This window comes from Calonectris borealis, chromosome 10 (assembly GCF_964195595.1).
Source record: "Calonectris borealis chromosome 10, bCalBor7.hap1.2, whole genome shotgun sequence".
In the NCBI taxonomy this organism is placed as follows: domain Eukaryota; kingdom Metazoa; phylum Chordata; class Aves; order Procellariiformes; family Procellariidae; genus Calonectris; species Calonectris borealis.
In genome coordinates this window covers 583,094-600,747 of record NC_134321.1, presented here as the reverse complement: position 1 = coordinate 600,747, position 17,654 = coordinate 583,094, and the positions used below count along the sequence as shown (strand labels likewise).

Here is a 17,654-nt window from a genome sequence, read left to right as displayed (position 1 = left end):
AAATACAGCCGCTGTTAAGGGCGCACAGCGACACAGCGGAGCAGCCGGTGACGGGAATTATGGCACCAGCGTGTCTGGTGCGGCCCTGGAGGAGGACTTTGGGTAGACAGACTGGGACTGGGCGCCCAAGGGGCGTCTTACTGGGAGGACCATGTGCCCACCCTTTGACAGCGAGGAGAGAAAGGGAGAGACAGAGACATCTAACGAGCTCTGAGGACCCGCAGAGCAGCTGGGAATGCTCAGTGGCACACTGCGTGGAACAAAAAGCCCCCTCTCCCTGAATGCTGACAGCAGATAAGCCCTTCAGCCACCTTTCAGCCTCAGCCTCTGCCGAACAAAGTGGGGTGACATTAGAGCCCCTGGGGAGAAGGGGGAGTCCCCAGCACTTTCTGCTCATGTGAGAGAGCGCTTTCAGAAGAGGGTGTCCAACGGCATCAAACGGGCGAGCCAGAGCGATGCCCAGGATGGTGCTGCCACTGGGGTCCTATCGTGTGCGAGCAAGCCTGACCTTACTTCACATCCCAGGAGCTGCGGCTCCACTTTTGACGATAATTGAGGCTGAAATACATGACAACTAAATATGTAACAGTGGAATGATTTTGTTACACTAATAACCCTTTAGCAGAGGGAAAGCAGAGCCCTGATGTGGTTAGGAAGGAACTGGGAGCGATTAGATGCCCGTGAAACGTGGTATCGCCTTACTTTGGGGAAGAACGTCCGAGTGACAAAGTGCTTGTACTCCAGGAACGGGATTCCCTGGCTGCGGTTTAACTCCTTGGTCAGGTCTGTCATGTCTGTCTGCAGTTCCGCAAAACCTTACACAAAGAGACCCGCAGATGGTAAGAGCTCCGATACTCTACCAGCTGAAACAGTAAGCAGACTGGCACCGAAAAACATGGCATGTCTCATCTCTGCCTCCTCGAGCCTTTCCCTTGAGTGGGCTGAAGCAGGGTTTCTCGAGGAGCAGATCACTGTCAGGGTTTCACCATCAGCACTATACATCACGTCCCGCAGCACTGACAGAGAAAACATTTCCCCTGCCTCCAGGAGAGCAGCCCCCAGTCTGGTTCTGCAGGAGGAGGACCTCAGCCTACGCTGCAGAGTCACCTACCGTGGGGACAGCAGATGCAGACACTTGGACTGCTTCTCCCATTGCTCTAGCAGGAGTGTGCTGCAATTTTTGTTGCACCCAATTGTAAAGCACGCTAAAGATTAGCATCCTTCAAGCAACCCTCTGACATGGCCAAGGGCCATTAGCCCTGAGACAGGGAAACCAGTGGCCATGAAGATCAGTGGCCTGCCCAAGTCAGGCAGCAAGACAGCGGCAGAGCCACACTTCCAGCCACTGAGCCTCATTCACAAATCCTGCCGAAGCTCGAAGGCGATGACAGAAATTCTCCTATAAATATTTCTATAAACTTCTACAGAGTAGAAGTTGAATGACTTCAACCCTGCTATTCCAGCATCTCCCTCCTAGTCCTGGCTCCTCCTCGGTGCCCAGCACGGTGACTTACCTTTGCGGATCTCCTCCCGGATCTGCGACTCCATCTCCTCCATCTGGAGTAATGTTTTCTGCCAGTAGCGCTCCGCTCTGCGGCTCTTTGTGCAAAACACAAAGAGAGCTGGAAAAGAGGAAGGGAACAAGCCTTTGGGACTAGGGCTTAGGAGTAGCAGCAGCTGGGATCAGAGCGGTCCTCTGCTGACACGGGTGCAGAAGGCTAAACTCAGTGTTGGTTTAACACCTACAAGACTGGTATCTGATCAGGCAGTTGTCGATTATCTGTAAATAAGTAAAACCAGCTGGAATATAATGATCATGCTGTAACTGTCATCTTCAGTTTAGGTCTGGGCTGTCTATATTCAGCTTAACTGTATATTAATGTATTCCAGCTGATTAATGAATACAGATTTTAAGACATTTACCACCTGTATTACAGTGTTCATGTCTGACAGTCTTCCTATGCCTCCAGAAATATGTTTCTAATGACGGGTGGTGCATTTAATAAATAGCGTGCATTATAACCTTTATTAAAAATAAATTAAATCCCTATTAGAAACAGCTCATTTGCTGTGAACTGACAGGTTTCTTGCTGCACAGTCATTCTGGGCATGTGATGAGAAGATACCTTAGCCAGAGGACACAGGTGTGTTGCACAGCTTCCAGTGAGGTTAGCAAACTGTTGTGTCTGCTCCAGATCTGTAGCTAAGGACGCTTGCTCTGTTCTTCATACTCTTTGCCAGGTGCCTGTCACTGGCTGTTACTGACGACAGGACCTCAGGTTAGGTGGACCTTTGGGATGGTCTGGGACAGTCATGCCTGTGAGTGAGCCCTGTTCAAGTCAGTACGAGTCCAAGACCAGTTTCTCACAACCTTCTTTATTTTGTATTATAGTAGCTACTAAGTGTTTGGGGGAACAGGGTAAGTTTATAAATATCACAGGCTCAAGTAACAGAGTTGAACTGTGGATTCAGCCAGCAAATGCTCCATGCTGCAGGACGCTTTGATCCTGGGTACTGGCTTGGTCCCATACAAAGAAGAGTGGCTACTTGCTGCACCCAGACCAGTTTCAGATACTGTTCAACTGCAGCACTCAGAGGTTTCCTAACGTGTGAGTCAGTCATCTTCAGCCCTCCACATGCAATGAGAAAAAATCTCGGCACAGCCTTAAAACTCATTGTTCTGTTCCCTTACCTACAACAGAGAGGACCAGCAAGATGCTGCAGATGACAATGGAGACGATGATTGCGGTCTCTCCTCCCCCAAGGTGCAGCATCGCAATTGTGTAGTTGAACTTTCCAACTTGGATCTAGAGAGGGAGAAGGAAGGAGGAAAAGCAGGAGCTGAGCAGCACGTTGCCAAGCGGCTCAGAGGTCGAGCAAGGAGGGACTATGGGGCAGTGCTTGGCAGACCTTCGGCAAAGGATGTACTGACCATGCTGGCTCAGCGCACCAGGCTTCGTGGGGGCTGTGCCTTTCACTGCTGGACCTCAGGGACTTTGTGCATCTCAAAAGAACCCAATTCCCTTCCTGCGTGCTCTGGTGGAAAGCTGAGGCCAGCTTACAGCAGGCAGCGGTATCGCAGTGGTACCCATCCTAGGGCCACCATCGGGCTTTGGTGGCAGAGCCGCAGGCTCCAGCCCACGTCACGGCCTCATCGCACCCACCCCAGAGCATGAGACAACCCTTCTTAGAGAGCTCACCGTACCATATAGTACTGCCTGTACTACTTTTACTAGAAAATGACTTCCACTAATCATCCGACTTTGTTATGCCTCTGAATGGCCTTTGAATCCCAGCTGCACTCTCCTTTCTCCTTCAAAAGCAGAACTGTTGCCACACAGGAGGAGGGTAAAGAAACTTTAAAGTCTCTGAAATACAAATAAAGTAAGGGAATAAAAATAAATAATAATGAGACCAGAGACGAGTAATGATCTTGTGGCTAAAGCAGTGCACTAGGTGTCAGGAGGTGCTGGCTCTGCTCCCAAACCAGCTCTGCTCTTGTGACACCAAGCACAAACCACTTGAGCTCAGTCCTTTGGTCTCCTGATCACCAGAAGGGAAGAGGCCAACACACATCACAGGCAGGCTGGCGAGTTTACTCGGCGCTGTTTATAAACGGCTCTCTAGGCCCCTGGGATGAAAGGGTTCAACAGCATCATCTGATAAGGAAAACTCATGACCACGCAAGTCTTTCGCTGCTGGAAATGCGAGTTTCACTTCTCTCAAGGAATGAGAAGCAAGAGAAACTTGAGCAAAAAAACTGAAACGAGGTAGGGAGGAGATGGAATAATCTTGTGATTACATCTGTGTCATGGAGCACCTCCAGGAAAGGTGCACACTGTGGTTAAATTACAGTCAGCTCTCAGCGGCTGGGCCAAAGTAGTGCCACAAGTGGGGCCTTCCCACCACGTCCACGCATCAAACGCCACGTAGCACACAGCTCCATGCCCGCCGGGAAATCCAAGCCCTTGCTCTTGGAAGTGCTGGTGAGGGCACTGATGCTGCCAGCTGAAGGCATTTGGACAAGCCTGGAGGTCTGCCCCTGCACTGCTCCCTCCACAGGCAGGAGAGAAAGGACCACCCTGCTGCAGGCAACGCCGGTTGCCATCACCCAGGGTCAGGAAAACCTTCAGCGCCTCCGACCATCAGTGCTGGACCACACGGCCAGGCTCCCATGCCTCCAAGCCCAATGTGCCCTTGTACCAGCCCTCAGATGGACTCTGGTGCTGACCATTTCTGGGGTGGTATCTCCAGGCAGCGTCCAACACTAAGAGCTTCGATCTCCCACCTGTTGCGCGCTGGCTAGGAGCCGAGATGCTGGATGGGGACGGGAAGCCACAAGCATCTGCGGAGGTTCGTTTGACAGTCTGCAGAGCACCCTGCCTAGCCTAAGGTTTCCACCTCTTTCATCTGAAATGCTGCAATGAGGCAAGTCCTCAATGCATTTTGAGTCTTTTTTCCCACCAACTCAACCTTTTGCATTTGCCAGAGGAGAAATCCCATGCTTGCTGCTTAATTCAGTGTTTAAACAGTTTGGTCATGAACAAAAATGGGTTTGAAGGCCTCAGCAAGCTTCTCCTGTTTATTTGGACAGGTCTACTCAATACAATTTTTTGTAAAGGGAATTAATTGGGCCGCAGGTTAAATGTCAACATTTCCTGTCAGTAGCACGTGGCGGGGGTGCAGAAGGGGCCAGGGCCGGAGGACACGCTGCTCCCGGGAAGAGCTGTCTGGGCTGGGCAGGACTCCTGGGGCACGGGGCCGCCTCGGGGGTCACCGGGAACCACGCTCCAGCTTACAGGATGGAGCCGTCTTGCAGCCTTGGGACTAAACTAGACCAAAATCAAGCTCCAGCTCACCTAAGGCACTCCCAAAACAGCTACTCGAAAGTGACCCCCAAAACCACAGGGACGCTCAGGAGCCCCATCTTCATCACCAGCTCCTTCTCTCTACAGACAGCTCCTGCTGCCCTGTGCGACTTGCTAACATGGACCTGGCCCGAGAACAACTTCACAGAACAGGCATACCCAAAATCACGCTCAGAATTAAGATCAACAGTAGGACACGTTTTAAAGGGCTGTTTTCCTGTACTCTGGTCACTGCAGATGTGAGCTCTACCATCTAAACAAGAACAAACTGGGCAGTCACAACAACAGCCATCTCAGCTCGCCAGAAGAGAGAATTTGCATCAGCAGACGAGGCTTCTGCACCCCCCATATCTGTCCTTGATGCAAATCAGATAGGGACTACTGCGCAAGTCTGGCCCTGTGTTATCAAAGCTATTACAAGTATGTTATAAAGGCAGCTGTTGCCTATGAAATGGCTAGCAGGCGATGACTCAAACCACGCATGAAGGTTTAATAAGTGCGCACAGACGTGAATACAAGTTGATCATTTAGCTGCACTCTCACTGCTGGTACACTTAATAGCTATGTGATACTTTAGGGCTGGGTATCATTCTCCTGCTTCCTAGAGACTTACTAGGGCATTGCCCTAGTCAAACCAAGACTAAGAAACTCATAAATTCCTTTTCTTCCCCAAAGGGATTTCCCTGTTTCTCAGTTCTCACTAAAACCAAAATTACCCTGTTTAAAATTTCCATTAAAAGGACTTGGGAAATTCTGCTACTTCTGCATTTCCATGTTTCCAGTTTGCAACAGAATTTCATACACCACAGACTGTAACCAGTAAACCGGACAACCCTGTCAGTGAATTGGTGGTGCATCTTCATGCCTTTCTTCTGGGCAGTGGAAGTCCACAGACTCCTCAACTCCCTTTGCAGCCCTCCTCCTCCCCCCTGCCCACACCGCAGGCTCCCACCCATTCACTGTTAATTCGCGGACGGGAGGGGGGCTGCAGGGTCTCAGACCATGGAAACGGAGGCATTTTCTCTCCAGATACAAAGAGCCATAGTCACATCCCTGCATGGCAATGGGCTGCACATGACATGAGAGAAACTGAGGGCGAGAAGAGTGGTAAGTCAAGCCCCCTGTGGAAAAAAGGACGGTAACAAAGTATTGCGAATTTTGCAGACACAAAGATGAACAACAGCCGTGAACATTGAACTCTTCGCAGTGACAAAACAGCAGCCCCTGCGAAGCAACATGAAACTTCCCAGCCCTGCACACTCCTCTTGCCCTCCCCGGTCACACACAGGGGCCCATCTCCAGTGGCTTATTGGAGCTTGGTAAGGGTCGGATTCTAATGTCCACTTGTAGCTCTTCTGCTGGCAGTACGAGGCCAGCTGGCTGAAAACTGTATGGAAATCCCCAAACACATCTCATGAGGGTCCGAAAGAAAATGACTGCAAGTGACAAAAACTCACATGCCTGGGATTTCATAGTGCCTTACAAGAACTGACAAAATGTTCCCTCCGCAGCTTACAGCACAGTTAACTCAGCAGGCAGCTGCTGGTGCCCCACGATTTGGAGCGTGGCAGCCCCCCTCCATGACTCAGAGCAGCCTTAGCACTGACTACGCCTGCATCCCACCAACGAGCCGCCCTGGGGACAGCTGCAAGCACAGCGTGCTTTGTCCACCCTTCCGTCCGTGCAGCTTTCTGCAAGGCAGCCTGTGAGCGTGCTGGGCAGGTCCTGCCTGTGCATGCAGCTGACTCCTTCGCACGCAGGGTTTGCAGCAGGGACCCCTTCTGCCCCACGCACTCAGAGCTCGAAGGCTCCTGGAACTCACCGTCACGGGTAACTGTCTTTCCGAGGTGCTCAGCGACTCGTTGACAGAGCAGTGGATGACTTTGTCTGAAACAATCTGGATCTCGCATGAGATAAGGCCAATTTTCACTTGGTACTCATTGCTTTCCAGGCCCAGGCTGTCAGGCTCTTTCTAATGACAAAAGTAGAATCAGGATGTCAGTCGTTCGAGTAGCAGTTGGAATTGCAACAGATTTTCCTGTTTTACTTTCCATATTCCCTGCTGTTTTTCAGACCTGGGAGGACTCTCCCTCACCAACGACATTTTTCCAGGACTCCACAGGAAACCCAGAACCGGGCCATTCCCCATTTTCCTGTTTCCCATTCCTCACTCAGCATGGGGCACAGGACGAGCAAGCCGCTCGTGGAACCTGGAAAAATCTGCTTTTGATCTGCCCTGGCTGTGCACTGCAGATAAGGATCTAAGCGCCCACCTGGGAAGGGGGAAGGATGTACAACAGAGGAGCTAGCCAGGGGATGCGTCTGCAGAGCCTGAGAAAGGGGGAGTGCATTTCTGAAGCACGTTACAACCAGTGAGGATATCCTGCAGTGAACAATGGCCTTTGAATTACTGCTGCGCATTGTCCAAGCCACTCAATTGCTGTACCCTGACTTCCTTGTTAACCGAGCTGAATACAGTAGCCAAAAGAGAAGAATGCATGACCCATTTCTGCAGGAATAGATATCTATTGTCAGGACCATCTGGAGTACCTGCCTGATTTCAGGCCGGTGCATTATCGTTCTTTTTCATACATCCAGTATTTTATTTAGCTTCTTGCTAATACACCCTTCAAATGCAGCTCTCTGTTGTCATGCCTCAAAGGGCATCCTCAGGTCAGGCTGCATCTCCTGGTGAAGATTGATGCAGGTGCAGCAGGCTGAGCAAGAACTGCCTGCCCCTGCGTGGCTCCTGCCTCTCCCGTCCTCATCTGCCCCCTTCTCTCTCCTGCGTTTGTGGACATTCACTGTGCTGGCACTTAGGACTGAAGAGCTTCCCAGTGGGGAGCAGGCAACGCCCCCGAAGAAGCAGAGCTGTAAATGCCACTCTCTTACGTGTATAACCAGAGTTAAGGGTTCGCCAGGATGGTGCTTGATCCACTTCTCCTTCTTGGCTGTGAAGAACTGGGGGTCGGCATAGTACTCCAGGCTGAACTTGCTGATGTGCAAGGCCTCCTCCGGGTACATCTCCTCATCCAGAGCCGGACGGTCGTCTGCATAGAGGCGACTGTTGAGATAGAAATCGACGGGCGCGGGCTTGCTCCCCACAGTGATGTTGGAGGCAGCTGGAGAGGGGCAGGTGATCACAGTGTCGGTGTGAACCTTACAGCTCTGAAAGCAGGAGAGCATGCACATCAAAAAACTGATATCCCGAGTGCTCCCACCAGCCCTGCCCCCAGCCCAATCTGTAGCATGGGCTAAGGCCTCAGCTTCACACCCCAAACATCTTCAGGCACCAGGCACGCAGCCCTGCTCCCAGTTACCAGGCGATACCCAGCGGGGATACTCACCGTTTGCTCTCTGCCAATGCCACGGACCTCCATGGACACATTCTGGACCAGCTCAAAGCCTCTTCCTTCCAGGGTGATGATCCTGCCCCCGCTTCGAGGAGAAGGGTAGAAAAGAGAGGGTGATTGCAGAGGACAACACAGAGCAGTGAGGCGCAATGGCTGGGTGTTGCCTGCTGTCATTTTCCCAGGGATGTTTCCCAGCTGCTTGAGCAGAAAATGTAACCCAACAGCCAAAGTCTTCCTCCTACTTGCAGCAAGCACCCACACTGCTACAAAGATATCAGGGAAGGAAGGAGGAGCAGCAGCTGCTGATAGAAAGGGAGGGCCTCTTCAAGCAGCAGAAAACTGTCCCCCTTGCTCCCACTCCCCAGAGGAGCAGCCTGCCTCTGCATGCCAGGGGGTAGACAGCAGGTTGCCCAGGCCACCAGTGGTGTAAGAGGTTAACGTCCAACCCCTCAAAGCAAAGGCCAGGAGATACTCCCTGTCCCTGTACCTGCCCCTGCCCCGCAGCGACCCGCAGAGAACTGTAAGTCTTGGAGAAGGAAGAGACCCCTTTAAGGTTGACAAGGACCCTGCATCTCCCAGACACTTCTGATTTAGTTCAAAATGTGAAAGTTGTTTTGTGTTTTGGATCTGCTGCCTGGGGAATGCGAAACATGGGCCTCTCAATGTGCAGTCAATTAACGACAGTAACAAGGGCCCTGATGCACACAAGACTGCTAGGCAGAGCAAGGGGTGGAGAACCAGCACTGCTTGTCTGCTCTGGACAGCAGAAGCTATACCCTGGGTTTACCTTCCCCTGCCTCTGCACCACATTTGATCTGTTTGGAGTATCTGTCAGGAACAGTCAGGATTTACAAATCCCATTATCTCAAGACCACTCCAGACTCAGTGACTTGGGGTCCCAGGCCCTGAAAGTCAAGTTGTCTGAAATCTTTTACAATGCTATCTACAAGGGTAGATATTACCATGTAGTTATGATCCAAGTTTCTAACCAAGAGCCTGTCACATCTGCAGACTAGTTTACAACTTCTGTTTTGTTTTAAACTTTGCTTACACAGATTATTTTAGTAATATGGTAAGATAAATCAGATCTAGCTAGATTTTTACACAAGTTATTGAACCCTCATGATCGACAGGTTCCGGAGCAGTCAGGCTACACAAGCCACCAAGCATTCTGAAGAGAGAGACTGCTGTCACGTTCTCAGTGGTCTGAAATTTGGAAACTGATGTAAATACTAAGAAAGCAAACTAAGGTGACGGAGAAATACCCTGGTGGTTTCCCTTGTGAATTTGGGCAGTGACATTCTTCCACTGTCTCTGTGTTTAGATACCGCTCTCGCCACTCAGCATAGTTCGCAAGCCTGCTAGGAGCTGAGGTTGGCTGAGTCACTGCCGTGCCTTGTCATTAACTTTCCCACAGCCTGCATCTTTGGCGCTGCGCTTGGGAATGCTGAGACACGGCTTTGCTTCACGGGGATCAGACCGTCAGAGCTTGCTGCGTGCTTGCGCCCGAGCGTGCTGCTTTCAGCATGGTCCTGCAGGCACAGGCGCTGGACTCTCAGATTTCTTGGTCAGCCCTGGGTTTTCCAGGCTCCACAGCCAAGGAAGGTGGGATTTCACCATGATATTCAAAGAAACAGGAGCCTGAGAGCTCCACAGAGACACATGAAATTAAAAGCAACACGCTTTAAAAATGAAATACTGTGACCTCGGGGAAGGCTGAAATCCAAAATTACAAATCTCAGCTTACCCTCCAGCAGTTTTACTGCCAAGAAAAATCCTCAGGGTCTCATAGAGCCCCCCACCTGAACCTCCCTAAAGCACCCACCAGGTGTACGCAGTACAAGGTTGACTTTTTTCCATGACTTAAATGCATTGAAATGAGCTACAGACAGTCCTGGTGTGGGAGACCTCTTCTACTCCAGTGCTGGGGTACCCCAAAACACCCTGAGAGAACTCTGCTGTGCCCCTTTTGTACTTGTCTGCAAGGCAATGTGTCAAACCCCAGGGCTGAGAAAGCCTCTTTCTCCCTGCAGGACCCTCTGCCACCAGCCTGGAGCTGTCCCTCTCTTGCAGACACGCGCCAGCTCTGAAATGGAAGTCACAATGCTACAACAGCGTGGCACAGGGCCCCGATACCACACCCTGCCTCCTGGCTGTGCTTCAATGGCTCCTGGGCTCCTGACGTGGGGTTTGCTCAGGATCTACTCTGCGTCTGCATGGCTTGAAGCACAGACAGGGTGAGCTTGCGTAGCCTGCAGCGGGCTACACCAGGATACTCCAACTTGCTCTGTGCTTTGATGGGAGAGCACTGTTCACTTTTGCATTCGGCAAAAATTAAGAGACTGATCTCAACAAAGGCCACAAATCCTGGCAGACTTCGCTGTCTCTGCTGGGGGAGGGGTCTCACCTGATCTGGCTCTTTTTGGGGTTGATGTCTGATATAATCGGGTTCTTCTCATACTTGAACGTGATGTTGTAGCTGGCACAGGACTTGTTCTCGAACTGGACACAGACTCGCACGGCCGTGGTGAGCTCCGCGGATGGCATGGTGCAAGTGATGGTGCTGTCGTTGCGGCTGCGCAGGGAAAGACAGAATAAGCTGCAGAAAGCCACGGCAGACAGAGTGGATGGAGCCAGGCACCGCGGACCTGAATGCCACCAGGGAAGCGAGGCGGTCAGCAGAGACAGGCAAGAAGGAGCTTCCAGTCCCGTGCCAATCACCTATTAATTACATTGCCTACTAACAAGCAATTCTGAGCATATACCATCCCTGCCAGATTGATTTCCCATACAGCCAAAGGAAAAGGGCAGGCTCCTACTTCTTCCCGCTGATGAGATGGGAACACACAGGAGGAGGGGTTTCTTCCGACCAGCGAGCTGCTGCAGGAGTGGGACCCTGGGCGTGCAGGTGCCTCCTGCCTTCAGCAGATCTGGGAACGAAGCCCATGTCTGCTTCACTCCCAGGGTTTTGGTCCTGGTCCCAGACCACCCAAGGGGCCTGGCAGCGTCGTGCAAGCGGTGCGCAAGAAGCACTTCGTTTGCTGCTGGTCACCACCGCCACATCACGGCAACACCCACGCCATCGCTTTGCCAAAGAAAGGACACCATCCTGGTGTCAGCTCTGCCTCACCGCTCCGGGGGTACCAGGCTGACGGGGCAGGTGGCAGCCAAGCAGGTGGTGGGGATGCTAGGCTGGCTCCAAGGCTAGCAGCAGCATGCAGTGGTGTCCCCCCCCCAGCCCCAGCTCTCCCTGATCTCCTGGGGGACAATATCATCCTTCCTAACACTTTGGCTTTTGTCACTAGCTCAGTGCCAGCCCCCCAGATCCGGTCCCACCTGAGGTCAGTGCACTGCTTGGAGGTATTGACGAGGACACGGAGCTCAGAGCCGACGTCCAGCCTGCTGCCTCTAATGGTCACTCTGGTTCCTCCAGCCTTCGGGCCATTCAGGGGAGCTATGGACTGCACCACGGGAAGCTAAAAACAAAGGGGAAATCTGTTTTCTAGTGTGGTAGATTCACATTTGGATACTCCACACTGCACGTGGGAATTGCTTCAGTAAATTTAAGTATCCAGTATTGTGAGGCTCTGAAACAGCAGCACAACAAAAGCTTTCACTGGCAGGGTTTCAGAACAAGGAGAGAGGTACAAGTGCTGAGGAGTGAGATCATATAAAACCTCTGTGACTCCCTGCAGTCCCTAAATTCCGGCAATAAATGAGACGTAAGTCCAAACTGGAGCCCAGGATCCCACCAGTCCCTTGAGATTTCCAGTGGAGGGTCCAGAGCTGGCAAGAGCTCAAGGTCCCATCAAAAAAAGGAAATTTCTCATTCATTCCAGCTCCCACCATCTCTGCCCTTCCCGATCCATTTCCTCCTGAATGCGAAGGTAATGCTAAAGCTCCACTGGATGATGGCCTTGAGATCTGGGAAACAGCCACCTGGGTCTAGATAATTGAATATCAAACGCCTTCTTAAGGAAGCTTCAAATCTGAATCTCTTGAGGCGACAGGAACTAAGGGGGAAGTTACTTTGCCTCTTGCCATTTTCAGCAGAAATTAGCATGTATGTTATCTACACTTGCAGCCCCTGGAAATCTTCCTGAGATTCATGAGCTCGAGCCTTTGATAACTAATGCAGTGCTAAACCCTCATGCCTGCTACACAGAGCGCCCCAGGAGAGTCTGCTGGGCAACTTCCCTGCTCCGGTTTGAATAGGACACCAAGGGCAGAGCAAATAATTATTTCGAGACCCTTCCATAAGGCACTTGGTAATTCCCTGTCAAACACCGCAAACCCTGGAGACACGAGACCCACTGGGCTGCGAGCACGGCTGAAGCCTGCTCACTGCCACAGCCCATCCCTCGCTGCAGCTGCAGAGCAAAATCGCACTGAGGCAGACTGAAGAACATGGGCTAAGCTGCTTCGTACTGCCTGCTAATGCCCTTTCCCGTCAATCCCAGCCACGCAAACATGCTTATTAATAGCTATCCTTGCCCTTGTCCTACACTCAGACAGCTTTATTTCTCTACAGCCATTTCCTCTGTTGTTTCTGATCATTACTGACTTCCACAGGATTCATTTTGTTAATTTGTATTTCTCTGAGTGTCTGAAGGCAGCTGTCTCCTGCCCTTGGCCCCTAACCCATGCATTCAAATCTGCAGTTACAACAACAGCAGAGGATTATTCATGTTCTCCAAAGCCCTCCAGCTCTTCCCCTCAGCAAGAGCCAGTGGCTACCGCTCTCAGAGCATTGCCAGCACTGATTGCCTCCATCACAACTTCTGCAAATTCAGCTCATTTGGCAAATCCAGCTCATCCATTGTCTGCTATAATGTCCTGGAGAAGTCTCTCGATCACGTTTCTCCCTCCTCCTCAGCAGAATTACAGCTGAATACTGTCTCTTCTAGATACGTCTAACAGGGACTTTGAAAGATGTAGCACACAAACAGTATTTTACAGAGGACTTTCTTTGGAAGGTCAGTTCTAAAAGTCTTTTCGAGTTTTTCAGGTAAACTGCTACCAATGCCCAAGCTCAAGTCTCACCGAGACCAGCCTTGCATGGTGTAGTCTATTCCACCTTCATAACATTGTATGTGAGAGGAGAATCAAGAAAACTAAACAGCATGGCTTACTTTGCAAACGGTGCGGAAGCCACTTTTAGTGTGGAAAACAGCAGCAGCTACACATTGTACAGCTTCACTCCCTGACGCGCATGCACAGAGCAGGGTACTGTCTCATCTCTTCTCCAAGCTTTGCTGAGATAGACGCAAGACAGCTTTGTGCTGTGCCACCCGAGCAGAAAAGGGCTCCTCTCCTGCTCCCGGGAGGACAGCCTTTGCCATAAGCCTGCTCAGGAGCTGCCAGCACAGAGCTGTCACGGACCTGGTTTGAGTTCAGCAACTGGCTTTTGCTCCTCTTGCTTTGTTTAGTGCTAGTGCTTTTACAGGTGTTTCCTGAGAGGGCTCTTCCTTGCACGGCAAAAGCTGGAGAAGAAGCCGCCCAGCCCTTTCCCACTCTTTGGGCCCTTCTCCTCTTTGTCAAGAAGACAATCGGGCCGGCAGCGGGTGATGTGGCCAAGTCAGCACACACATCCTGATGGCAATGCACCAGAAATCCCAAACCCAAGGTCCATTACTGTGTCGTACCCCAGCTGTACCTTGCTCCACTCCAGACTGCTGGATCTCTAAGACATTCTGGATGTGAACATGGATGCCTGGAATGGGTTCCAGAGCAAACGTCCTCCCAGGAACTACTGCTGAGGCAAGCCTGGCAGTGCCCTCGCCTCACCGGTCCCCTCCTCGTGTGCTGCCAGGCCTGGCTCTGCTACGGGGCGCTGGGATGTGCCGTGCCTGTGCTGGCTGCACTCTGTGTAAACCTCTCTGAACAAAATGCCTAACATGCAATCGGTTAGAGGGTGGGGGATTACACTCCATGATCCTGCCCTAAATTCCTCACAAAGGCTACCAGGAGTCAAACATTGTTTCCTGGGGCTCAAGTCTTCTTTCAAGCCACTAGACTGCAGCACATCTATTCTTCCCCAGCACAAGCGCAAAGGCTCCGAGTAAACAGCATGCCCTTGGCACCCATCCTGTTGTGCGTGCCCTGGACACATGGGGCTGCCCGTGAATAGCGTCTAGCCAGAGAGAGAGTGCCTGTAGGAAAGAGAAGAGCTGCATGGATTTCTTTCAGGTTTATAGAGATGAAAGTTATCTTTGTGAGATGGTACAGTACAAAGCTGTAAAGGGCTTTTCTTTGTATAATGACACGGGGTTAGCTCAAGTCTAATCCCTACATATTCTCATGCAAAAACTAAGACAATCTCTGCAGCAAAAAATACCAGTTCTAAATAATGTGAGTCCATGGTACCTAACTTACAAAGAGACTTCGCAAATCTCAAAAAATCTCACAGGTTGTAACGGCAAAAAAGGAGGAAGAAAAACGAGCTCCTTTTTGTAGCAGGAGAAATGATGATACAGCCAGGGTAAGCGACAAACCACTGCAGGAGCTGAGACTGGGAGCAAGGCTGTGTGTGACGACACCCTGGCTGAGTCCTGCCCCTCGCCCTCAGGCCCGGATTTGCCAGACCTCGCTCAGGTAACCACAGCTGAGGAATCATGTCAGCTGCTCCTCGAGGACCCTGACGCGCTTTGTCGTAGAGCATCCTCCTAAGCCAGCTGGGGGGCATGGGGGGCTGCAGGCTTGTTTTAAGTGGTGCAGGGAACGTCAGCGTGAGAATCACCAAAGAAACATCTAAGAGGCAGCTACTCACCACGTAGGAGTATCGATCCCTGGACTTCCCTTCCCGGCTCACGTTAACCGTCACCACATCAGAAAACGCCTCCTGAGCCTCTCCGGTCTGGCACACGATCCTGTGGACAGGAAAGGGGAGGCTGGTGGTCGTGCCGCCCCACCACAGCAGAGCAGCAGAGCTCACGGCCTCCTCCTCCTCCGCGCTCTGCTGGCGCCTGCTGCAGGGGTGGGCCAGCCGCCCCGTGCCTGGCGGAGGGCACCCACGTCCCACCTGGGCCCGGTCACCACCCCGCTCCTGCGCCGGGGCCCAGCGCTGGGCGGCCCGAGGCCGGCAGGCAGGAACAGGGCGAGCGACGGGGATGGGGAGGGACAGGGATGGGCAGGGCACAGGAAGGGGACAGGGACCTCCTCCCCGGCTCCCCCAACACTCACACCTCGGAGACGACGTATCTGCCGGGCAGCGGCGCGCACTGCATGCTGCCTATCCTGACGGCACCAAGGACATCGCTGAAGCGGCGTCCCAGGTTCCTCCCGCGGATGGTCAGCAGCGTGCCCCCCTCCAGCGGCCCGCGCAGCGGCTCAATCTGCAGCACCAAGGGAAAGGTTGGAGGAGATGCACCAGGAAGCTTCTCGCCTTCATCCCTGAGCCTGTGCCTGTGTCCACATCCCACTTGGCCCCCCGCAAAGAAGACAGAATTGCTCCTCACGCTCCTGCACCCCCCACAGTGGGCCTACCGCCACGCTCCCCTTTGCTGCAGCTTCGCAAACAAGAAGCCATCACTGGGTTTGGTACCAGGGTTTGGTCAGGGATTACTCCAGCTGCAAACACATCTGGGGTGAAACATCACTCCTTCCACACCACAGCTTCGAATGGAGTTGCAGCAGAGACAAACCCAGAGACTCGGAAACCCAGGGGAGGGATGCTAGTGTGCTGGGAAGAGAGAGTCCTACCACAGCGTTTTTAAGGGCTGTCCCAAACACAGTGGGGCCTTTCAGGACAAAAACAAGACAAAAAGTGTCCTGATGCATGGAGGGTGGCCAAGACACCAGCGCTGCGGCATCCCAGGGTGCAGGACGAGTCCGGCGCCGCAGGAGGAGAAGGCTGTTCCCCATTCATCTCCTACGCCACTGTTTCTTCACCTAGCAGCTGCTGACCCCACCGCTGCCAGGGGACAGGTTGCTGGGCATGATGCCATTCCACCGTGTGAGGGGCATCCCTGGGCAGCGTGACTGCGTTATTCAGCAGGTGAGACAAATCCCTCCAATTCAGAAATGGCTCTTTTCCCTTTGCAAAGGCAATGGCACACAAAGCCAGTGCAACGCGCCTGGTGGCACCAGCTAGCCAAGCCGGCCAGGGCTGGTCAGGACCCACCACCAGGCTCAATGCCCTTCTTCGCCTGCTGCATTGTCCCCCCTCCAGGAGGGCTCTGCAAGGGCTTGTTTGCTCACGTTACTCTGGAGGATTTGGATTTACTAGCTACTATTTGCTAAGGAAATAGCGACAGAGTCCTGTGACGCTCTGCGACCTGAACCGTGGTTTCCTTCCATTATTTTCTGGTGAGGTGTTGATAACACTTGATGTGTGCTGGGAAGGACAGGCTCACGGGGGAGCACCCCTCTCCCGCAGTGATGAAAGGGAAAGGGCAGGCGATGGGGATCCTGCAGTCCCTCCATGCAGTGTTACAGCACCCAGATTTTGAGCAGCTATTGCTACATGCCTCCCTAAGAACAGAAATCTCATATCCTTGCTGATTTTGATGTTCACATTAGCTGTTTTGCCTCTCCAGCTTCTCCTTTCCTAGGGAGCTCATTTGACGATTTGCTCTATGTACTTTCTTTGCTACTTGTCAGGGACAAATTTCTTGGCTCATACCATATCTCTAAGCAGAACCCCAGATCCAAATGCCCCCAACCACAATTTAAATAAAACTCATTTCAAAATGCATAATGCCAAAAGGTCCCTCTGCCACTCTTAATCTCAGCAGAACTGCAGAGCACATGGGCTTGGAGATAGAGCTCACATTCACATTTCAGCTATGCTCCATTAAATGCTATTCCTGATAAGAATCCTTCAGCCGACCCTACAAATCTTTCTCGCTTTTACCAACACCAGGAACGCTGGGACATTTTGATTGTGCTGGTGTTGTTTTTCTCACTAACATGATGAAGATTGGATCTTGTCACTAGCAAGATGTCCTTGGCATCAGGTGACTCAACAGCATAGAAAGCCAGTGAATAATTCAGCACTGGTCTTGACGCTGTCCTGTGCCAGGGACAAAGCGCGGTTCCTCCTTTGACCCCCACTGGGGACAGCGCAGCCAGTTGCAGCCCTCTGCACCGCCTGCCACGCCACATGCGCCCTCCACGTTCCATTGGTGTCTTACCTTCTTAATCTCCGGAGCTGGACAGATGTCTGAGATGTGGGGGGGCTCGCTGTGCAGCCTGCAGCTGGAGCTGCTCTCACTCCAGATGCAGCGGTGCCCCAGGTCCTCCCTCCCCAGGCACTGAGAACAGTCAGCACTCCCAGTCGCACAGTTGTACACCTCCACTAAACCACGAGACAACAGAAAATGTGAGCTCCTGGGCTTGAGACTTTCACAGCTTTGCTTAGCTTGAGGCAGTCAAACACCCCCCCACTACCCCCACCCCCCGGCTATATTAATCTAAGTAACATCTGAAATCC

The 17,654-nt window shown here is 52.2% G+C and overlaps 1 protein-coding gene across 1 annotated transcript in view; it reads right to left on the bottom strand.

The window, feature by feature from the left end:
* The window catches only part of PLXND1 (plexin D1), an 86,906-nt gene that overhangs the window by 27,097 nt on the left and 42,155 nt on the right, over positions 1–17,654 (bottom strand). Inside the window, exons 12-22 of the mRNA XM_075158531.1 lie at positions 17,356–17,519; positions 15,404–15,555; positions 14,991–15,090; positions 11,558–11,697; positions 10,629–10,796; positions 8,216–8,306; positions 7,761–8,036; positions 6,691–6,840; positions 2,693–2,807; positions 1,515–1,622; positions 703–815 (exon numbers count right to left, since the gene is read on the bottom strand). Coding sequence (XP_075014632.1) covers positions 703–815; positions 1,515–1,622; positions 2,693–2,807; positions 6,691–6,840; positions 7,761–8,036; positions 8,216–8,306; positions 10,629–10,796; positions 11,558–11,697; positions 14,991–15,090; positions 15,404–15,555; positions 17,356–17,519 — 1,577 coding nt within the window. The remainder of the gene's footprint in view (positions 1–702; positions 816–1,514; positions 1,623–2,692; positions 2,808–6,690; positions 6,841–7,760; positions 8,037–8,215; positions 8,307–10,628; positions 10,797–11,557; positions 11,698–14,990; positions 15,091–15,403; positions 15,556–17,355; positions 17,520–17,654) is intronic.